Source organism: Electrona antarctica, assembly GCF_951216825.1.
Source record: "Electrona antarctica genome assembly, chromosome: 22".
In the NCBI taxonomy this organism is placed as follows: Eukaryota; Metazoa; Chordata; class Actinopteri; order Myctophiformes; family Myctophidae; genus Electrona; species Electrona antarctica.
In genome coordinates, this window is record NC_136805.1 from 35163924 (window position 1) to 35187044 (window position 23121).

The 23121-nt window shown below is 41.5% G+C and overlaps 3 protein-coding genes and 1 pseudogene across 11 annotated transcripts in view; 1 reads left to right on the forward strand and 3 right to left on the reverse strand.

Annotated features, from left to right (window-relative positions):
• ppa1a (inorganic pyrophosphatase 1a) overlaps window positions 1-11132 on the reverse strand; it is a 35778-nt gene extending 24646 nt beyond the window's left edge. For both annotated transcript variants that reach the window (XM_079493086.1, XM_079493087.1), the window contains exon 1: window positions 10338-11132. The gene's annotated coding sequence lies outside the window, so the exon portion shown is untranslated. The remainder of the gene's footprint in view (window positions 1-10337) is intronic.
• On the reverse strand, window positions 538-5029 carry LOC306915631 (uncharacterized protein). Of its 3 annotated transcripts, XM_079493097.1 has the most exons (6): window positions 4893-5029; window positions 3006-3111; window positions 2369-2612; window positions 2003-2171; window positions 1437-1520; window positions 538-757 (listed from the first exon to the last, which is right to left on the reverse strand). In XM_079493097.1, the coding sequence occupies exons 1-6, from the start codon at window positions 4899-4901 to the stop codon at window positions 662-664; spliced, it is 708 nt and encodes a 235-aa protein (XP_079349223.1). In that variant the 5' UTR covers window positions 4902-5029; the 3' UTR covers window positions 538-661. The 3 variants fall into 3 exon arrangements, with proteins under 3 accessions (XP_079349223.1, XP_079349221.1, XP_079349222.1); XM_079493095.1 differs by lacking the exon at window positions 4893-5029 and having other exon boundaries at window positions 2369-2622; window positions 3010-3164; XM_079493096.1 differs by lacking the exon at window positions 4893-5029 and having other exon boundaries at window positions 3006-3164.
• Window positions 5830-22850, forward strand: LOC306915633 (apolipoprotein D-like; annotated as a pseudogene). The gene is made up of 7 exons (XR_013792483.1): window positions 5830-5969; window positions 7146-7278; window positions 7861-7982; window positions 8534-8616; window positions 8970-9167; window positions 9736-9844; window positions 22026-22850. The product of XR_013792483.1 is annotated as an apolipoprotein D-like (transcript).
• On the reverse strand, window positions 13250-18109 carry LOC306915630 (uncharacterized protein). 5 transcript variants are annotated; one of them, XM_079493092.1, is made up of 6 exons: window positions 18046-18109; window positions 16168-16269; window positions 15513-15778; window positions 15147-15315; window positions 14590-14673; window positions 13250-13958 (listed from the first exon to the last, which is right to left on the reverse strand). In XM_079493092.1, the coding sequence occupies exons 1-6, from the start codon at window positions 18052-18054 to the stop codon at window positions 13863-13865; spliced, it is 726 nt and encodes a 241-aa protein (XP_079349218.1). In that variant the 5' UTR covers window positions 18055-18109; the 3' UTR covers window positions 13250-13862. The 5 variants fall into 5 exon arrangements, with proteins under 5 accessions (XP_079349218.1, XP_079349220.1, XP_079349219.1 ...); XM_079493094.1 differs by having other exon boundaries at window positions 16573-18081; XM_079493093.1 differs by having other exon boundaries at window positions 16531-18081.
• Window positions 22851-23121: the final 271 nt, after the last annotated feature.

Consider the following 23121-nt stretch of genomic DNA (forward strand, 5'->3'; position numbering starts at 1 on the left):
TTACAGTTATATTTTTTCAAACTAAATATGTAATAATACCTGAAGTGCAAAATAAGTAGGCTACCATTTACAAACAAACAAACAAACAATGAAAACATACTATCTTTACAAAATAACATGCCTATACTGTACTATACAGTTTATTGAAAACAAAAGATGAAAGCATTACTGTAAAATAATTCTATTCAAAGGACTAGGACCCATCTCGTAGTGGTGTCCGATAAGAACTTAAGCGAAACCTGTGTACTGAAATAAATAATTACTCACGTACCAGTATTCAAAAGTACAAATTAAAAATTACCACAATGCATTGCTGTATTTACAGTAAATATAGAACATTTGTCCAAAATAATATGTAAAGAAAATAGAAATAAAAAACAAATTTTCAGAAATAGTGAAAATAGCAGATCAAAATCTCGCAACGCGTCGAAACGCATTGTGAGCTTGTAGATCGGCTATTTGTACTAAGATTGAAAAAGGGAATAAGATGTTTTTGTATATGATTGGGTCCCAAAATAAATGTAAAGGGGTCAAAAGTACAACAATTATATTTGAAATGTAGTGGAGTGAAAGTAAAGTGCTGGCAAATAAAAAACAAAATATTCAAAAAATTAACTCGAGTACACGAGTAAACCAGTCCATAGTCCAGAGTTACTGTCCATCAACGCCAATGATGCTGGAGAGCGGTGATTCGTTGGTAGGGTCGAAGTCTCTTGGTACTGATGCTGCAGGCAGACGATGGTCCCTGTGCAGGTCCCTGAGAGGAAACATGTGTTACAGTGTTAGTATCATGTCCAGCATTGTCCAGCCTTTCTCAACTACAATACCATGTCAATTAAAACCACAGGAATAAAGCATAGAGTAAGTTATGTCTCACCATACCTAAAGTTACGTATTCAAACAATATAAAAAGTCACAAAATGTTCAAAATAATTATAAATGTATTCAACTACAACTCAACATTGTATTACCATATTGTATCCTTGTTTGTATTTATTTTAATTTCATCAAGGAGGGAGCTTACCAATATGTACATATTGTACATAAGACTTGATTGGCCATCACACTGTTTATACGTCGGTAAGCTCCCTCCTTAATGAAATCAAATTACAATAAGGATAATTGTTGCCACGACAACGGGAAGCAATGAGATAAATAAGACGTAAAGACATAAAATAGGTCGGCCACAAGGCAGATTAAGATTGACATTGGTGATACTACTATACTAACACCGCTACGACTCAGTCCGACCCTCAAGAGCTGCTATTCTGCCCACAGAGCACTCTCGGCTTCATACTAAGACCCTAAGAAGTCTTGGCCACAATAATATTTCGCAATTAAATTTGAGAACATTTTCTGATTTACACATTGTTGGAATACATCATTTGTGTACAATGTAACTAGCAACTTACTATATGAACGTTTTGCCAACTCACCTTCCTCTTGCGGTTGTTTGGAGCTGTGCCCATGGCTTTGATGACCTTGGACTCCCTGCTGTTGACGAACTTGACGAAATCAATCTGTTGGAGAAAATGCAGTGATTTGTAACTCAAGCAGATTTCCTTCATAAATTAAACTAAATAAACAATAATTTTAATTGGAGGTTAGTGTACACACATAGTACCATAATATGTGTGTACACTTACCAGTGATATTGTTCATATCCATGGTCAATCACTTCAATTCAACAGGCAACACTGTTTTTAACTTTTTCACAATTACAAACTCCTTTTTCCCCCCATGTCTCTGTTTGCAGCATAACCACATTAACTAAATTCATAAACAAAACAATAGGTCAAGTATTCGGCAAAAATAGAAATTCTAAAGTCGCATTGGGAACTTGTAGATTCACCAATTTTGGCAAAGAGTTCGCAGAGGGAAAAAAGGAGAGGAGAAAGTACAGCCAACTCCAGTCAACAACATAGGGTTTAAATAGTTAAAGGTGAGCTTAGTCTAATTTCTCTATTGTATAGATCTGTATCTGTAGTAAAGGTGTACTTACCAGAAAGTGGTGTTTGGCTGGTGGTGGCCTTTGTCCTTGGCAGGCTACCCCTTGGCCGCATTCACCATGGCAAGGCTTTCCTCTCCTTCCTTCGCAGACTTTCAATTTTGGCCTAAAATTGGCAGCAGTGCTTTGCGAGATCTTCTGTTGGAGGACGTGCCGCATACTCCTGCAAAAAGAGTGAGATGGGAATAAGGAGAGTAAGCATGAACAACATGAGTAAATAAACAACAAGGTAAATAGTCACATCAATAGAGTGCAGAGAGAACAATGTATGCCTCAAAGAAACTAGGATTCCAGGTAAACAATGAAAAGAAATGTATAAAAACAAAACCATGAGAACAAGTGACCAAGATGAATACATACTTGAACAAAGCAGATCCAGTTCCTTTCTTCTTGGCCACGGTCACGGTGTCCCTCTTCCTGGTGGTGGTGAGTTGCCTAGGGGGAGGAGAAACAGGGGAGTCAGTTTCCGTGTCTGAATCGTCTGTCAAACACGGAAACCAACTCACCTGTGGCTGTTGGGGTGAGGCCGTCACTGGCACCATCCTCAGTTGAACCCTGGGATTCTTGGGATCGTCGACGAAGCTGCACGTCCAGGTCCGGTTGTCTTGAGCAACCTGTGTGAGGAAATGTAGACAATTGTAACTTCAGATAATTTCCTTCAATAAATGTAACTACAGGAAAAGTCCTTTGAATTTTCTTATAGACAAAATGATGTAGTTATGTAGACTTCCCGAAATAGGCAGTAAGCTCACACTCACTGTGAGATTGTAGATCGGCTATTGTTTGAATATACAAAGTATAGAATAGGGTTAATGCATTCTTTTTAAATAATACATATCTACAAAGTAGTCACTAAAATGTTCAAATAATTGTAGTGGAGTAAAAAAAGTACAATATCTGGCTGTGTAGTGGAGTAGAAGTATTAGCTATTGAAAAATGGACACACTCAAGTAAAGTGAGAAACAAAAATCTAGTGTACTAGTTTTCCACCATGTACATACCTGAAGGTGCTCGGTCGAAGCCCTCTTCAAAACCATCCTGGTTGCCTGGGGGTTGTTGGGGTCCTGGATCAGAGCAGAAGTCCAGGTGAAGCTGGCAGCATCCTGTGGGAGACATTTGTTAGTTAAGCTAATTTCCTTCATACATTGAAGTGCAAGAAATATTGAATTGATAATTTAATTGAGGATTCAAAAGTAGCAGATCTACAAGCTCGAAACGCACTTGCAGATCTGTTATTTTAGATACTATTGTGACTCGCAGGACACTGCCAGAGGCACCAAGAGCTCCCAGCCAGCAGACTGGTGCTGTGGGAACCAACACATGGGCACCGGTTACGAGGTCGTCCCATACTAACATATCTGAATGTACGAGAAAGAAAAGAAAGAAAGATGCACTAGCGCAAAGCACCAACAAGCCGGACGGATGCAGAACCGGGATGACTGGAGGCGACGATGGAGGGCTCGTCTGAGGACGACCTAGAGAGAGTGACGTGAAAATTGAATTGATGATTCAAATGTTTCAAAAATAGTAGATCTACAAGCTTGAATCACACTTGCTGATCAAGTAATTAATTTACGAAAAACACAAAAAGTAGAAATATGGAGATATGGTTTCTGCCCAACAGCCCTATATATATATATATATATATATATATATATATATATATATTATTATTATTTATTTTTTTAAACAATTGATTTGAAAAATATATAAATGACACTTAGCCAGGAGCCACTGCTCCTTAACGTGGAAGAGGTTCATGGCATCCAGTACAGATGCTTCCTCTGGTCATCTCATGGGTGCTTGGATCCATATATTCCATGGATGGCCTTAATTGGAACGCCTTGGGAACCCCCAGGAATGGATTAAGTGGCTATTAACGTTGCCAGGCAAAGGGAAGTCTGGAACTCTCTGCTGGAACTGTTGCCCCTCAACCAAACTCCAGAAAAGTGGTTGAAGATGTATAAAAAGAATATGCAGCCGGTTAGTTCTTACACAGTAAAAATCATCAGTGTTCATTTGTCCGTTTGTAACTCTGAACGGTCCCCACTGCTCCAGCACAATAGTATCAAAAAGATCAGTTATTAACATCAGCTTATTAAAAATAGCCGATGTACTCACAATGTGTCACGATCATGCGAGGCATTTTGTGATGTGGATCTGCCATTTTCAACAAATCTTGAGAAAAACATTTTAACAACACAAATATTGTTACATATGGGGAATCTGGGATCTACCCGAACATATTTTCGGGTGGGGGTCCGTATCGTATTCGTAGCGACACGACAATAGCCAAATGCATATTAATCTGGGGGTCGTTGAATTTGACATAGTCATACTATCTGATGGTGAGAGGCTGGACCACTCAATAACGCGGTAACAAATAGTGGCCGCACTGGCTGGTACAATCAGCCTGGTTGTAACGAATATGCAACTATGAGAGTCAGCAAACCGTTAACATTTGGGTACCTTATATTTGAACCGGTCCAGTTGGCTAAATTTGTACAATACCAGAGTTAAATTAACACGAGTAGAGCAACTTGTTCGGTCCGCAGTACAATTTAAAAACGACTCCCATGTCCCATTATTACAATTCACCATGTAATTGTATGCATTTAGAAACGGACGCTTTTCAAATTTTCATTTATCAAGTATACATTTCAAATGGCCGAAGAATACACGGACCAGTATCCACAGGCACGGCCAAGTGCAAGTGCAAACTTCAACTAACAAACGACATCGAAATAAAACAATGCTACAAAACTAACGTTTCAAATCAGGGCCTAAACCTAAACAAACAGACCGTCTGTCTAAACTACCCGTTCTCTAAAAAAATAACATTATTACAAGTTTACAGTACATATATTATTACATGTTAACATACCATCTCCATGTCCTCAGGTAACGTTGTGATGTGAAGTGTTGATGTGAAGTCGAACTTGAAGAAGTTAACTGTCTCTTTGTGGTTGTGTCAGAAGAAAGTCTCAGCAAACGTCCGCTCAGTTAGAAGGTCAGTCAGTGAGTGAAGAGAATGATGACAGTTTGATCAGTACATTAACGTCATCTCAGACACCTGCCGTCCGGTTGGCTCATTTGAATATGAACTCGCGTTGCCATTCGATAAGCGACGCTCTCGACGCTGTCGGGCGGGCGACCCCGCTCTGATTGGTCAGTCAAATCAGAAACCGACATTTCGCGAGAAAGTACGAGACCGGACGAGAGGGAGAACAGATATACAAGCTCACAATGCGTCACACCTGCAGCCCGTTGTGGGTTTGTAGATTTGCATTTGTCGTAGCAGGTTTAATCTGAGTTCCCAGAAGTTTTATTTTTCGCCACTAGGGGGGACAGCAGGCTAGGCTACCCATAGACTCATAGAGGCTACCTACATGACGTTTGGTTTTAAAATGCAACACACTATTATTTTCCCATAATGCACAGAGCGGTACTGTTCAACTGATGGCAGACCGTCACACACAACAGCTGAGACGACTGAACCGAACTTAGAGAAGATAATTATTAGCCTACTGTTTAGTAATTACTAGCCCAAACATTTAGACTCTCGTAAGTAATTACTAGTGATCCCACAGAAGTTGACCGTAGCCGTAGGATTAAAATGTGTCTGTCCATTTTGGAACGTGGGCTAGCCGTGTGGAATTCATACCAATTGGAAGAAAACCAAATGGACCAACCAAGTCAAGATCTACCAGCAAGAGGTGTGTGTGTGTGTGTGTGTGTGTGTGTGTGTGAGACACACGTGTGCACGTGTGACACAGACACATGACTAGCAATAGCACATATTTAATAGGTGTCATTTACTTGAGTTGAAGAATGCATAATTTTGTCACATCTTCAGTCTTGTCAGACTCTGAATAACTCTGAAAGTGACGTTTGTCACAAACTGAGTCAGACTAGATGTTGAACAAATTGATGATGATCCTCACAGCATGCTGTTTTTTTGGTAGGTATAGGTACTGATAGCATGTTTAGTTTTAAAGAAATCTTCCAAACTGGACCACTAGTAGTAGGTCTACTGTCTGCTGGTTATCTATCCTATCAGTGATATGATGTCTACCAGGACCTCTAGTAGTCTACTGCTGGTTTTGAGTCTACCAGGACCTCTAGTAGTCTACTGCTGGTTTTGAGTCTACCAGGACCTCTAGTAGTCTACTGCTGGTTTTGAGTCTACCAGGACCTCTAGTAGTCTACTGCTGGTTTTGAGTCTACCAGGACCTCTAGTAGCCTACTGCTGGTTTTGAGTCTACCAGGACCTCTAGTAGTCTACTGCTGGTTTTCAGTCTACCAGGACCTCTAGTAGCCCACTGCTGGTTTTCTACCCCATCAGGAACCTTACTACTATATTACTACACTACTAATGCTATAATATGTTTTAAAGCACATGTGAATCTTACATTTTAGGACTTGTTTTGTAAAATGACACCTACTGACTTCCAGAGAGGATGGATACTTATTACTTAGCCCAACTGTCTATCTAAACTCAAAATGAAAAAAAAGCTTTACACCTGTGACCTGACAGCCTCTGGCAAAGGAAAGCCTAATCCCAGCATGTCTGCTGTTTTCAGTCAAAGCTTTCACCACAATAACAGAAAACAGAAAAAATACTAGTAGAATAGAACCCTGTGTTGAGTGAAGTCCCTACTCAACCAAGCGTGAATCTCGTTTGCCACCACGGAGTAACCTCGCATCTCGGAGGACAGTCAAGATGGGCAGTGTCGGTAGGCCAATCAGAGGCAGGCCTATGCTCGGACGCAAACAAGATTCACGCCTCAACCAAGTGGTTAAAAATGAAATGTCCAACACAACTCTCTCTGTGTGTGTGTGTGTGTGTGTGTGTGTGTGTGTGTGTGTGTGTGTGTGTGTGTGTGTGTGTGTGTGTGTGTGTGTGTGTGTGTGTGTGTGTGTGTGTGCGTGCGTGCGTGTGTGAGTAAGCAGGTTTTGGCACAGGTCAGTTGCTAGTGGTAATAAAGGTGTCAGGTTTCACTCTCGCTGCAGAGTTGTGACAGCATGAAAAGGCAGGTTGAGTTACAGGGCATTGACCCTGACCGTGACCTCTGTGTGTGACTCCACCTGGCTGACGTATTTAGCCACAAGTACAAACCTCTGATATTCTCTGCAGGTTCTGTGAGAAGATGAAGGCCATCCAGGTGATTTCTGTGACTCTGCTGTGCGTTCTAGCAGCCAACGCTCAGGTCCTCAAGCCTGGCAAATTCCCCCAGCCTGCTGTTCAGCAGAACTTTGATCCCACCAGGGTGAATACGGAAATACTATATTACATATATCTGGCCTTGGTTTTCGTGTTTGCTACTATCTGATATCTGCTACGGAGCAACACAAACATTTCTTTACTAATTCAAATGTACATGCATGAATACTGTAAAATACATTTTGATTGATTGAACAGGCTACTTTATTAGCAGTTTGCAGAAAAAAGCACAGGAAAATACAGTTCAATACCAGATCTGCTAAGAGGATTTAAACCCAAGAAAGCGTATGGCTTATTTCCTTTGGGGTCCTTTTGTACTATTTTAAGCTGCAATATGTAGGTTTCATGTACTACCCGGGACTTGAACCTCCGTATCCCGCATGGGAGAGTACCTCCACAAGTTTATCCAGGGGAGATAATCCTAAAGTATAAGCTTCAGGCAGTACTCCTTATCAACCAATAGGTGGTCAACAGGGTCTACATTTCTCAAATGAAGAGAGAGACATCTCCAACTACTTTTGGATTGTAGCTTTAATAATCTCATCTACCAAAACATGCTGTAGCTATCACTTATTTTTTAAGTGTCCTATACTGTACATGACCTTCTGTGTTGTGTGTGCCCCTGTAGTACATGGGTAAGTGGTACGAGATCCAGAAGCTGAACAACATTTTCCAGCGGGGAGAGTGTGGCACTGCCGAGTACCATCTGAAAGGCCTCACAGTTGTTGGCATGCTCAACAGTGAGCTGATGTGAGTACTGTACCATCTACAGTTAGAACAATATGGCCCTACCTTAATTCAACTCTGAGAGTGTCATTTGTACAATTGTACACACTTTGAGCCACAAATTGATCAATTAACACACAAATTACTGACCTTTATGTGAAAAACGTGACCATCTGTCATGTTTGCAGTTAGGGCTATTTCTGAAGTTTAGATTAGGCTTATTTACGAAGGCAATAAGACACATTTATTAGGTATTATTTGGCTCAGAGAAAGCTTGAGCCTTGACTAAATGGTGTAAAATACACTTTCTGGGATATTCTTAACCTACGAGTCAACATGCAAAAAATGGCCTCAACAAGTCGTCTTTAGCATAAATAGTGAGTTCTGTCCATGTTCAGCCTCCACAGTGGAAAAGGTCCTCAAATAAATCACTTCCAGTAATGTTTCAACCATCATGGCACAAGTATGAATACAAAAAAGGGCTTTTAAAGGAGTCAAATGTCCAAGCCACTTTGTTTTACGGTTCTTGATCTTTTCTTTCCCTTATATGTTTTTAAAATCTCTACCGCTCTCAGTGCTGATGGAACCATTAACACTGGAACTGCCAAGGTTGTTGACCCATCTGAGCCTGCCAAGCTGGAGGTCTCCTTCTTTGAAAGTAAGGACCCCAAATGCGTCACGCACCACAATCTGTAACATTTTCAATTTACAGCAACTATTTTGCTGTCAAATATTATCAGTGCAGATAGTGTGGAACCTACCTAACCTCTTTGTCCCTATTTTGGGCATGTCAGACTCATTATGGGCAAATATTTTCAATATTTTTCAAAATCATTCAATGTTTTTTCATAAACATTTAAAACAATATATTAAATAACTTCTACAAGCTCACAAAACGTGGGTTAATCATAGAAAATGTCAATCGCCTTTGCTGAATTTGCATTTGCATGCTACTCTTGAGTCCAGAGATATTCAATCAGTCAATGACTATCACCCGGCCATCTCCTCCAGACTCTCCCACTGGTCCCTACTGGGTGCTTTCCAGCGACTACAATCACTCCCTGGTGTACGGCTGCAGGGACTATGGAGTACACCTGGATCCTGTACAGAGTGCCTGTTATGCCCGAGGAGACCCTTGAGGAGCTGCACAGCATCCTGACTTCCATCGGAGGCAGCGTGGACAAGCTGCTCACCACAAACCACGATGAGGTTTACTGTCACCCCATGTTCGAGTAAACAAACACACACACATACTCGCACAGAGAGAGAGAGACTCCTGATCTCTGTGGATATTTTGACATTCGTTTTTTTTTTTTTTTTTTTTTAATGTTGCCACTACTGTTGGAGCAGCCATAAACTACACAGGTTCATCCCGATGTTCTGGGCATCTTTGTAATGTTAGTGTCACGGGGCAACCCGTGCCCTATATATATATACATAAAACTGCTCTCTATAACATGAAAGGACTAATGTTTTAAACTGGTGTGTTGGTATTTAAATGTTCACTGATTGTTTGCAAATTGTCTCTCCTGCACTGCTGGTGGCATTTCCCTTGAGTAGGAAGGGGCCAAGTGCTATGCAGGAGAAGGGTGTTTCTTCTTATGCTTTGAGTATTTGTCATTGAGTTTTCAGGCTTATTTATATTTGTTTAATTGCAACGCATTATTTAAGAATGTATAGGTTACTTTTATGCAAGGCGTTATTTATGGAAGTATTTATATTGAAAGTATTCATGGAGAAGAAGGGTTTCTAATTGATTGTTTCCTGTGCATGGTAGGATCCACTCCTATTTAAGGGAGGCTGCAGGGACAGACAAGTTCGTTGGATGTGGGCTTTGACACAGATAACATCCCTGAGGGAGAGCTACAGGGCCTTGTGTGATCAAGGTACAGCCTGAAGAGAGTTCTGGGACCGGAGGGCGTTCTCGGTGGAGCGGCTGCTCATCTACCCCACCCACTACACGGGGGAGCCAGGCGACATCAGCGACATGGAGACCTCCACCATCTGGGACGACGAGGCCGTGGCCATGGACTGGGACCGCCAGCACGGCCCCCGCAAGACCGCCAGCAGGGAGATATCCTGGGCGTGACACAGAACAGCGTCACCGGAGACTCCCCTCCCCCGACCGCGCGCGCGGATGAACTCTGAGAGAGAGAGAGAGAGAGAGACACCATGCAAACACACACACACACACACACACACACACACACACACACACACACACACACACACACACACACACACACACACACACACACACACACACACACACACACACACACACACACACACACACACACAGAGAGAGAGAGAGTCTGTTAACGGTCTCTCTCTGGCATCTCTGTAGCAGCGTTTGTAAACTATTTTTTATTTATGAACCTCGTTATTCTGGAGTAGGCCTACTGTTGTGTGTAGAAGACAGACATCGGCTGAGAGGTGTGTGTGTAGTGTAGGTAATAAATGGGTATGTTCCCTGCTAGAGCTAGCTCCAAAGTGGTTGGCATGTGGTTCTTACTTCTTTGCCACTATTATTATACCTGTCAACTACTGCCATCTACAGACCAATGGAAGGTAGTGCAGTTGTGCTGTGTTTTGGTAGTACCGGACCCCACACACACACACACACACACACAGTACTGCCATCTCTTGCCAAACAGATATCGGGTCTAGTATTGATGTCATTGCTGTTCTACTGCGTGTAGCTCCACCGCAGGCTGGACCTGCTGGCTTTAAGTAGCTACATTAAAATACCACATGATGGAACATCGTAGAAAAACACTCACTCTCAAAGCCCTAAATTACAAACTTTGTACTGTGTGTGCTCAATGTTTCACCCAGGTTGGAATATTTCATCTTCTCCATGTGTGTAGAGCGTCCTGTACATTGCAGTGGTTCTCAACCATGTTTTAGGGGGAATCAGGGCCCACTTGAAAATCCCCAGTTAGGATGTTAGGATCAGTCAATTGATTGTGTTGCAGGCCGGCTTCGATCAATGGAACTAACTTAGTACAAGTAAGTATTTTGCCAATTACTTTGGGGGCCCACTTGCAGTACCCTTGCGGCCTACAAGTGGGCCCCGGCCCACAGGTTGAGAACCACTGCTGTAGTGCAGTAAACAGGGCTGATTTGGGGCTGAACCAATAAAGCCTCTTCTCCTTTACTTTACCTGTGTTTTCTCTGACTACCAGTCCCTCACTACCCACATCATATCTGTCTCCTTCATGTCCCTCACTACCCACATCATATCTGTCTCCTTCATGTCATTCATTCATTGTTTACTTGCTATCCTCATAGACAGTCTCTTAGAGGTCCTACATGGTTCACTTCTGCACTCTGTTTGTGGGGTGGGGTCTGGCCCGGCGACCCCCAGGTGTCCTTGGGCGGGTCACCAGCATAATTAGACTACTATATATATATATATATATATAACAGATCATAAGCCTATCTGAGATATATATTATACATATCCTATAGTCTATCTCAGATAGGCTTATGATCTGTTTTTTTTCCTTTTTTTGTTGTTTATCTTGAAAATCTGTGCAAAACAAGATTGCTGCCACTCAAAATTCAGCACACGTTCACACTTCACACATGACACCCAAAACCAAATATGCCTGCACATTTCATTATATCTTTGAATATTGTTTAGGGGGACATTTTTAAACACACATATTTACTTCTGGGAGAAGATGGGCGTCCATGGGCATGGCTAAATTCATCGAGGGTCCTTTACATGAAAAGGCACTGGACTAGTTCAATAAACACTTGACTTGTAAGTCACTGGATAAGAACGTCTGAATGTCAATTGTAAATTGTAATTGTTGTCTCTTTCAGTTATGACTACCGACCCTGAAGTATACATTACAGTGGACAGTGCTGCAAACTACATTTGCAATCACAAAAAAAGACCAAATAATACATATGGAAGAATGCAGCTAAAAATGTCTCACAATGTCCTGGGTTCAACTCAGAGGAGTTGGAGCTATAGTAAGTAATACGTAACTGTGAGAGAGAGCTGTAGATTGTATTGCAGGTGAATGAGTTGAGCACTACTGCACTACAGCCTACTGCGGTGACTGTTCCACACTCAATTCTTCCTTCTTTCAACAGCAGAGAAGAATTCTCAGGGCAACATAGGCATAAATGTATAAATTGTTCATGTGATATTATCAGACACACTGGGACTCCACCAATTGCTGCTTAACCTCTTGGCAAAGTGAGTGACAATGTGAATAATGTTATTTAAAGTAATCAAATAGGACTTTTCTGTTTGGATGTATGGGCTGTCAAGGACAGAAAGTATTTTTTTGCCACTCAGTAGGCATTCCCGCATAACTTCCTGGTATGTCACGTGCATACCCTCTATAAGTATATGTTCAAACATACTTGCTTGCAATAGAGAGTATGCGCAATTGCGCATGCTTAAAGTGAATGGCACATCGAGTGGCAAAGCAACAGGCAAAGTGAGTTTAATGTTGTTTAATGCAATCAGATATGACTTTTCTGTGTGGATGTATGGGCTGTCAAGGCCAGAAAGTAGTTTTTTGCCACTCAGTAGGCGTTCCTGCATAACTTCCTGGTTTGATGATGATGTCACGCGCATACCCTCTATAGAAACTTTGCAGGACTGGATTGTCCTCGTCTGCAGCATTGTGTGGACAAACAGTCAACACAACTTCACGATCTCTTCCTTTCATAAACCCTCTTGACTGAATTCCTTGCATCAAAATTACAGAAGAGTGAAACTAGTTGCCTTTGGTTTTATTCAATACTTAACTCCAGGTGTCAAAATGAGTGGTCAGCTTACAGTACACCGACATCAATCAGAAACCCCACATGAACATTAATGTTCATTTAATTTGTAATGTACCGTGTATACTCACTCCCATACCCAGGCCTACATGAAGGCAGTACGGTTAACAGTTTAGTCAGTCAAACCTCAATCCAGAAAAAAAACTTTTCTAACTAAACTCTCAGACAGTGTAGACATTTTTCTACACTTGATATGGCCAATCTTCAGTTACTGGAAAGAGCAACTTTACATACATTATATTTCACAGTAAAACCAAAGAGAAGAAAAGAGATGAAGCTTGATATATGATCATCATATAAAATGCATTATTTATTACACAAGCAAACCATTTCAAACTTAAACTGCTATCTAAGAAATAAAGAATCCATATAATCAATGTAACACTATATATACACACACACACACACACACAACACAATTATTTACAGTTATATTTTTTCAAACTAAATATGTAATAATACCTGAAGTGCAAAATAAGTAGGCTACCATTTACAAACAAACAAACAATGAAAACATACTATCTTTACAAAATAACATGCCTATACTAGTGTACTATACAGTTTATTGAAAACAAAAGATGAAAGCATTACTGTAAAATAATTCTATTCAAAGGACTAGGACCCATCTCGTAGTGGTGTCCGATAAGAACTTAACCGAAATATCTAACCTGTGTACTGAAATAAATAATTACTCACGTACCAGTATTCAAAAGTACAAATTAAAAATTACCACAATGCATTGCTGTATTTACAGTAAATATAGAACATTTGTCCAAAATAATATGTAAAGAAAATAGAAATAAAAAACAAATTTTCAGAAATAGTGAAAATAGCAGATCAAAATCTCCCAACGCGTCGAAACGCATTGTGAGCTTGTAGATCGGCTATTTTTACTAAGATTGAAAAAGGGAATAAGATGTTTTTGTATATGATTGGGTCCCAAAAGAAATGTAAAGGGGTCAAAAGTAAAACAATTATATTTGAAATGTAGTGGAGTGAAAGTAAAGTGCTGCCAAATAAAAAACAAAAAATATTCAAAAAATTAACTCGAGTACACGAGTAAACCAGTCCATAGTCCAGAGTTACTGTCCATCAACGCCAATGATGCTGGAGAGCGGTGATTCGTTGGTAGGGTCGAAGTCTCTTGGTACTGATGCTGCAGGCAGACGATGGTCCCTGTGCAGGTCCCTGAGAGGAAACATGTGTTACAGTGTTAGTATCATGTCCAGCATTGTCCAGCCTTTCTCAACTACAATACCATGTCAATTAAAACCACAGGAATAAAGCATAGAGTAAGTTATGTCTCACCATACCTAAAGATACGTATTCAAACAATATAAAAAGTCACGAAATGTTCAAAATAATTATAAATGTATTTATTTTAATTTCATCAAGGAGGGAGCTTACCAATATGTACACATTGTACATAAGACTTGATTGGCCATCACACTGTTTATACGTCGGTAAGCTCCCTCCTTAATGAAATCAAATTACAATAAGGATAATTGTTGCCACGACAACGGGAAGCAATGAGATAAATAAGACGTAAAGACATAAAATAGGTCGGCCACAAGGCAGATTAAGATTGACATTGGTGATACTACTATACTAACACCGCTACGACTCAGTCCGACCCTCAAGAGCTGCTATTCTGCCCACAGAGCACTCTTGGCTTCATACTAAGACCCTAAGAAGTCTTGGCCACAATAATATTTCACAATTAAATTTGAGAACATTTTCTGATTTACACATTGTTGGAATACATCATTTGTGTACAATGTAACTAGCAACTTACTATATGAACGTTTTGCCAACTCACCTTCCTCTTGCGGTTGTTTGGAGCTGTGCCCATGGCTTTGATGACCTTGGACTCCCTGCTGTTGACGAACTTGACGAAATCAATCTGTTGGAGAAAATGCAGTGATTTGTAACTCAAGCCGATTTCCTTCATAAATTAAACTAAATAAACAAAATTTTTAATTGGAGGTTAGTGTACACACATAATATGTGTGTACACTTACCAGTGATATTGTTCATATCCATGGTCAATCACTTCAATTCAACAGGCAACACTGTTTTTAACTTTTTCACAATTACCTTTTTCCCCCCATGTTTGCAGCATAACCACATTAACTAAATTCATAAACAAAACAATAGGTCAAGTATTCTGCAAAAATAGAAATTCTAAAGTCGCATTGGGAACTTGTAGATTCACCAATTTTGGCAAAGAGTTCGCAGAGGGAAAAAAGGAGAGGAGAAAGTACAGCCAACTCCAGTCAACAACATAGGGTTTAAATAGTTAAAGGTTTGTTGAATGTGAGCTTAGTCTAATTTCTCTATTGTATAGATCTGTATCTGTAGTAAAGGTGCACTTACCAGAAAGTGGTGTTTGGCTGGTGGTGGTCTTTGTCCTTGGCAGGCTACCCCTTGGCCGCATTCACCATGGCAAGGTTTTCCTCTCCTTCCTTCGCAGACTTTCAATTTTGGCCTAAAATTGGCAGCCGTGCTTTGCGAGATCTTCTGTTGGAGGACGTGCCGCATACTCCTGCAAAAAGAGTGAGATGGGAATAAGGAGAGTAAGCATGAACAACATGAGTAAATAAACAACAAGGTAAATAGTCACATCAATAGAGTGCAGAGAGAACAATGTATGCCTCAAAGAAACTAGGATTCCAGGTAAACAATGAAAAGAAATGTATAAAAACAAAACCATGAGAACAAGTGACCAAGATGAATACATACTTGAACAAAGCAGATCCAGTTCCTTTCTTCTTGGCCACGGTCACGGTGTCCCTCTTCCTGGTGGTGGTGAGTTGCCTAGGGGGAGGAGAAACAGGGGAGTCAGTTTCCGTGTCTGAATCGTCTGTCAAACACGGAAACCATCTCACCTGTGGCTGTTGGGGTGCTTCTCTCTGTGAGGCCGTCACTGGCACCATCCTCAGTTGAACCCTGGGATTCTTGGGATCGTCGACAAAGCTGCACGTCCAGGTCCGGTTGTCTTGAGCAACCTGTGTGAGGAAATGTAGACAATTGTCACTTGAGATAATTTCCTTCAATAAATGTAACTACAGGAAATTGAAGTCCTTTGAATTTTCTTATAGACAAAATTATGTAGTTATGTAGACTTCCCGAAATAGGCAGTAAGCTCACACTCACTGTGAGATTGTAGATCGGCTATTGTTTGAATATACAGAGTATAGAATAGGGTTAATGCATTTTTTTTAAATAATACATAACAAAGTAGTCACTAAAATGTTCAAATAATTGTAGTGGAGTAAAAAAAGTACAATATCTGGATGTGTAGTGGAGCAGACGTATTAAGCTATTGAAAAATGGACACACTCAAGTAAAGTGAGAAACAAAAATCTAGTGTACTAGTTTTCCACCATGTACATACTTGAAGGTGCTCGGTCGAAGCCCTCTTCAGAACCATCCTGGTTGCCTGGGGGTTGTTGGGGTCCTGGATCAGCGCAGAAGTCCAGGTGAAGCTGGCAGCATCCTGTGGGAGACATTTGTTAGTTAAGCTAATTTCCTTCATACATTGAAGTGCAAGAAATATTGAATTGATCATTTAATTGAGGATTCAAAAGTTTCAAAAATAGCAGATCTACAAGCTCGAAACGCACTTGCAGATCAGATTATTTTAGATACTATTGTGACTCGCAGGACACTGTCAGAGGCACCAAGAGCTCCCAGCCAGCAGACTGGTGCTGTGGGAACCAACACATGGGCACCGGTCACGAGGACGTCCCATACTAACATATGTGAATGTACTCAAGAAAGATGCACGAGCGCAAAGCACCAACAAGCCGGACGGATGCAGAACCGGGATGACTGGAGGCGACGATGGAGGGCTCGTCTGAGGGCGACCTAGAGAGAGTGACGTGAAAATTGAATTGAGGATTCAAATGTTTCAAAAATAGTAGATCTACAAGCTTGAATCGCACTTGCTGATCAAGTAATTAATTTACGAAAAACCCAAAAAGTAGAAATATGGAGATATGGTTTCTGCCCAACAGCCCTATATATATATATTAATATATATATATTATTATTATTATTTTTAAACAATTGATTTGAAAAATATATGAATGACACTTAGCCAGGAGCCACTACTCCTTAACGTGGAAGAGGTTCATGGCATCCAGTACAGATGCTTCCTCTGGTCATCTCATGGGTGCTTGGATCCATATATCCCCTGGATGGCCTTAATTGGAACGCCTTGGGAACCCCCAGGAATGGATTAAGTGGCTATTAATGTTGCCAAGGCAAAGGGAAGTCTGGAACTCTCTGCTGGAACTGTTGCCCTTCAACCAAACTCCAGAAAAGTGGTTGAAGATGTATAAAAATAATATGCAGCCGGTTAGTTCTTACACAGTACAAATCATCAGTGTTCATTTGTCCGTTTGTAACTCTGAACGGTCCCCACTGCTCCAGCACAATAGTATCAAAAAGATCAGTTATTAACATCAGCTTATTAAAAATAGCCGATGTACTCACAAGCTCACAATGTGTCACGATCATGCAAGGCATTTTGTGAACATGTGGATCTGCCATTTTCAACAAATCTTGAGAAAAACATTTTAACACCACAAATATTGTAAAATATGGGGAATCTGGGATCTACCCGAAAATATTTTCGGGTGGGGGTCCGTATCGTATTCGTAGCGACACGACATAACCAAATGCATATTAATCTGGGGGTCGTTGAATTTGACATAGTCATACTATATCTGATGATGAGAACCTGAACCACAGATTTTAACGGTAACAAATAGTGGCCGCACTGGCTGGTACAACCAGCCTGGTTGTAACCATTGCAACTATGAGAGTCAGCAAACCGTTAACATTTGGGTACATTATATTTTAACCGGTGCAGTTGGCTAAATTTGTACAATACCCGAGTTAAATTAACACGAGTAGAGCAACTTGTTCGGTCGGCAGTACAATTTAAAAACGACTCCCATGTCCCATTATTACAATTCACCATGTAATTGTATGCATTTAGAAACGGACGCTTTTCAAAATTTCATTTATCAAGTATACAAATTTCAAATGGCCGAAAAATACACGGACCAGTATCCACAGGCACAGCCAAGTGCAAGTGCAAACTTCAACTAACAAACGACATCGAAAGAAAACAATGCTACACAACTAACGTTTCAAATCAGGGCCTAAACCTAAACAAACAGACCGTCTGTCTAAACTACCCGTTCTCTAAAAAAATAACATTATTACAAGTTTACAGTACATATATTATTAAATGTTAACATACCATCTCCATGTCCTCAGGTAACGTTGTGATGTGAAGTGTTGATGTGAAGTCGAACTTGAAGAAGTTAACTGTCTCTTTGTGGTTGTGTGAAGAAAATCTCAGCAAACGCCTGTTCAGTTAGAAGGTCAGTCAGTGAGTGAAGAGATTAGAAGAATGAATACAGTTTGATCATTACATCAACGTCATCTCAGACACCTGCCGTCCGGTTGGCTCATTTGAATATGAACTCGCGTTGCCATTCGATAAGCGACGCTCTCGACGCTATCGGGCGGGCGACCCCGCTCTGATTGGTCAGTCAAATCAGAAACCGACATTTCGCGAGAAAGTACGAGACCGGACGAGAGGGAGAACAGACGTACAAGCTCACAGTGCGTCACACCTGCAGCCCGTTGTGGGTTTGTAGATTTGCATTTGTCGTAGCAGGTTTAATCTGAGTTCCCAGAAGTTTTATTTTTCGCCACTAGGGGGGACAGCAGGCTAGGCTACCCATAGAGGCTACCTACATGACGTTTGGTTTTAAAATGCAACACACTATTATTTTCCCATAATGCACAGAGCGGTACTGTTCAACTGATGGCAGACCGTCACACACAACAGCTGAGACGACTGAACCGAACTTAGAGAAGATAATTATTAGCCTACTGTTTAGTAATTACTAGTGATCCCACAGAAGTTGACCGTAGGTAGATTGTGGCAGCGGTGGGCGAACGGATAGCGGCGCGGTCTAGATACCGGAAGGTTCCCAGTTCGAACCAGCCGTCCGACACGTTAAAATTACCACCGCTGAAATGCCCTTGAACAAGGCATCAACCACTACGATGAAATGTGTTCTATGAGCAGGGCCTGGCTGGAAACAAGTTCTTGAGCTTAGCCCAGATACCCTGGGTAAATATAGATTTCATTTCATTTCATTTCATTAAAATGTGTCTGTCCATTTTGGAACGTGGGCTAGCCGTGCAGCAGCTCCATATAGACCACACCATCTACGGAATTCATACCAATTGGAAGAAAACCAAATGGACCAACCAAGTCAAGATCTACCAGCAAGAGGTGTGTGTGTGTGTGTGTGTGTGTGTGAGAGAGAGACACACACACTTGTGCACGTGTGACACAGACACATGACTAGCAATAGCACATATTTAATAGGTGTCATTTACTTGAGTTGAAGAATGCATAATTTTGTCACATCTTCAGTCTTTTCAGACTCTGAATAACTCTGAAAGTGACGTTTGTCACAAACTGAGTCAGACTAGATGTTGAACAAATTGATGATGATCCTCACAGCATGCTGTTTTTTTGGTAGGTATAGGTACTGATAGCATGTTTAGTTTTAAAGAAATCTTCCAAACTGGACCACTAGTAGTAGGTCTACTGTCTGCTGGTTATCTATCCTATCAGTGATATGATGTCTACCAGGACCTCTAGTAGTCTACTGCTGGTTTTGAGTCTACCAGGACCTCTAGTAGTCTACTGCTGGTTTTGAGTCTACCAGGACCTCTAGTAGTCTACTGCTGGTTTTGAGTCTACCAGGACCTCTAGTAGCCTACTGCTGGTTTTGAGTCTATCAGGACCTCTAGTAGCCTACTGCTGGTTTTGAGTCTACCAGGACCTCTAGTAGTCTACTGCTGGTTTTCAGTCTACCAGGACCTCTAGTAGCCTACTGCTGGTTTTCAGTCTACCAGGACCTCTAGTAGCCCACTGCTGGTTTTGTACCCCATCAGGAACCTTACTACTATATTACTACACTACTATGCTATAATATGTTTTAAAGCACATGTGAATCTTAACATTTTAGGACTTGTTTTGTAAAATGACACCTACTGACTTCCAGAGAGGATGGATACTTAGCCCAACTGTCTATCTAAACTCAAAATGAAAAAAAAGCTTTACACCTGTGACCTGACAGCCTCTGGCAAAGGAAAGCCTAATCCCAGCATGTCTGCTGTTTTCAGTCAAAGCTTTCACCACAATAACAGAAAACAGAAAAGACACTAGTAGAATAGAACCCTGTGTTGAGTGAAGTCCCTACTCAACCAAGCGTGAATCTCGTTTGCCACCACGGAGTAACCTCGCATCTCGGAGGACAGTCAAGATGGGCAGTGTCGGTAGGCCAATCAGAGGCAGGCCTATGCTCGGACGCAAACAAGATTCACGCCTCAACCAAGTGGTTAAAAATGAAATGTCCAACACAACTCTCTCTGTGTGTGTGTGTGTGTGTGTGTGTGTGTGTGTGTGTGTGTGTGTGTGTGTGTGTGTGTGTGTGTGTGTGTGTGTGTGTGTGTGTGTGTGTGTGTGTGTGTGTGTGTGTGTGTGTGTGTGTGTGTGTGTGTGTGAGTAAGCAGGTTTTGGCACAGGTCAGTTGCTAGTGGTAATAAAGGTGTCAGGTTTCACTCTCGCTGCAGAGTTGTGACAGCATGAAAAGGCAGGTTGAGCTACAGGGCATTGACCCTGACCGTGACCTCTGTGTGTGACTCCACCTGGCTGACGTGTCACTCCTCGTTAGAAGTGCTGGTGTAAAGTAACTAAGCACATTTACTCAAGTACAGTTTTCAGGTACTTTTACTTCTACTCCACTATAGCCCCATATGGTAGGTGCTTAGTATGAGGTATAAAGTACAGCAGCCTTGTGTTCAAAAAACAGAAAGATTGGGTATTGGGTAAGACTGACGTTATGTATCTTTCAGGACCTTTCACTGCTTCGTCTCAATTACTCTATGGCTCTGGTCTCAGCCACCGCAGTGGATATTTTGACATTCCGTTTTTTTGTTGCCACTACTGTTGGAGCAGCCATAAACTACACAGGTTCATGTTCTGGGCATCTTTGTAATGTTAGTGTCACGGGGCAACCCGTGCCCTATATATATATATATATATATATATATATATACATAAAACTGCTCTCTATAACATGAAAGGACTAATGTTTTAAACTGGTGTGTTGGTATTTAAATGTTCGATTGTTCTCCTGCACTGCTGGTGGCATTTCCCTTGAGTAGAAAGGGGCCAAGTGCTATGCAGGAGAGGGGTGTTTCTTATTATGCTTAAGAGTATTTGTCATTGAGTTTTCAGGCATATTTATATTTGTTTAATTGTAACGCATTATTTAGGAATGTATAGGTTACTTTTATGCAAAGCTTTATTTATGGAAGTATTTATATTTTAAGTATTTATGGAGAAGAAGGGTTTATAATTGATTGTTTCCTGTGTATGGTAGGATCCACTCCTATTTAAGGGAGGCTGCAGGGACAGACAACTTGAGACAAGTTAGTTGGATGTGGGCTTTGACACAGATAACATCCGTGAGGGAGAGCTACAGGGCCTTGTGTGATCAAGGTACAGCCTGAAGAGAGTTCTCATCCTGTTTGGGTTTTGTTAAGGAGTGTTGCCCAAGTATTTATTTATCTTTTTGTCCTTTCTTTATTTTGTTGCCTGTAATATAGTTCGCTATTGAGAATTATTGCACTGAACAATTGTATGGAGGAGTTTGGGGGAAAGTAAAAGCCCTTAACTACAATTTCTGACTGTTCTTGGAGCCTTGGCCATTCGGGCAACTTCACAGTTAGTGTTAGTAAAAAGCATGTAAAAGAGTAACGTTTTAGGCAGACTAACATCAGTCACTCTACCATGAGACCCGTTCCTGAATTCGTCTATATAGCTCCAAGATGAGGTCTCACTCATCCGGGTACCGGCACAGGGCCATACCGGCGAATATTTGCCACGATGCACAGCCACTTCAGCCAGTTCCATGTTTTTACCAGTTCCAGGTTTTTAAAACATCTGAGAGCAGGTGGCATCGTGGCAAATATCCGGCAGTATAAATATAATGTGTGTGGGGAGCTCCTTTCACACTGTTTCACAAATTGCATAATAGTACTTGGCCATACATAGTACATACACATTGTTGTTCAGTTGAGAGATTTTATTTTGCTTTAATCCTCATCCCCTCTCCCCATCCATCCCGTCCCCCTCCTCTTCCTCAGTAAGGACTTCATGTCTCACTTTGAGCGGCGGGACCTGAGGGCGTTCTCGGTGGAGCGGCTGCTCATCTACCCCACCCACTCCACGGGGGAGCCGGGCTAGGCCATGGCCACGGACTGGGACCGCCAGCACGGCCTCCACAAGACCGCCCAGCAGGGATACATCCTGGGCGTGACACAGAACAGCGTCACCGGAGACTCCCCGCCCCCGACCGCGCGCGCCAGCTGCGCGGATGAACTATAACAGAGAGAGAGACACCATGCAAACACACACACGCACATGCACACACACACACACACACACTGGATATCAGGTCCAGTATTGATGTCATTGCTGTTCTGCTGCGTGTAGCTCCACTGCAGGCTGGACCTGCTGGCTTTAAGTAGCTACATTAAAATACCACATGATGGAACATCGTAGAAAAACACTCACTCTCAAACTTTGTACTGTATGTGCTCAATGTTTCACCCAGGTTGGAATATTTCATCTTCTCCATGTGTGTAGAGCATCCTGTACAGTGCAGTGGTTCTCAACCATGTTTTAGGGGGAATCAGGGCCCACTTGAAAATCCCCAGTTAGGATGTTAGGATCAATCAATTGATTGTGTTGCAGGCCGGCTTCGATCAATGGAACTAACTTGGTACAAGTAAGTATTTTGCCAATTACTTTGGGGGCCCACTTGCAGTACCCTTGCGGCCTACGAGTGGGCCCCGGCCCACAGGTTGAGAACCACTGCTGTAGTGCAGTAAACGGGGCTGATTTGGGGCTGAACCAATAAAGCCTCTTCTCCTTTACTTTACCTGTGTTTTCTCTGACTACCAGTCCCTCACTACCCACATATCTGTCTCCTTCATGTCATTCATTCATTGTTTACTTGCTATCCTCCTAGACCAGGGGTGCCCATACTTTTTGACTTGAGAGCTACTTTCAAAATGACCAGCTCGGCAAGATCTACCCACCAAATCATTTATTACACATGTACCTGAGGGGGCTTCGGAATAGTAGAGTTCGTGTTACATTCTGTACAGTATAAGACAAATGCACTTGGAATGGGAAATAGAGGGGGAGAAATGTTTTTTTTATCGTTTTTTTTCTTCA

Coding starts and splice junctions, on each gene's coding strand:
- LOC306915631 (XM_079493095.1), bottom strand. CDS start 3,150: ATGAAGGAAATTAGCTTAACTAACAAATGTCTCCCACAGGATGCTGCC. Junction 2,623..3,009: donor CTTCGACCGAGCACCTTCAG/GTATGTACATGG, acceptor TTCCTCACACAG/GTTGCTCAAGACAACCGGAC. Junction 2,172..2,368: donor ACTGGATCTGCTTTGTTCAA/GTATGTATTCAT, acceptor CTCTTTTTGCAG/GAGTATGCGGCACGTCCTCC.
- LOC306915630 (XM_079493090.1), bottom strand. CDS start 16,341: ATGATCAATTCAATATTTCTTGCACTTCAATGTATGAAGGAAATTAGC. Junction 15,316..15,512: donor ACTGGATCTGCTTTGTTCAA/GTATGTATTCAT, acceptor CTCTTTTTGCAG/GAGTATGCGGCACGTCCTCC. Junction 14,674..15,146: donor CAGCCAAACACCACTTTCTG/GTAAGTGCACCT, acceptor TTTCTCCAACAG/ATTGATTTCGTCAAGTTCGT.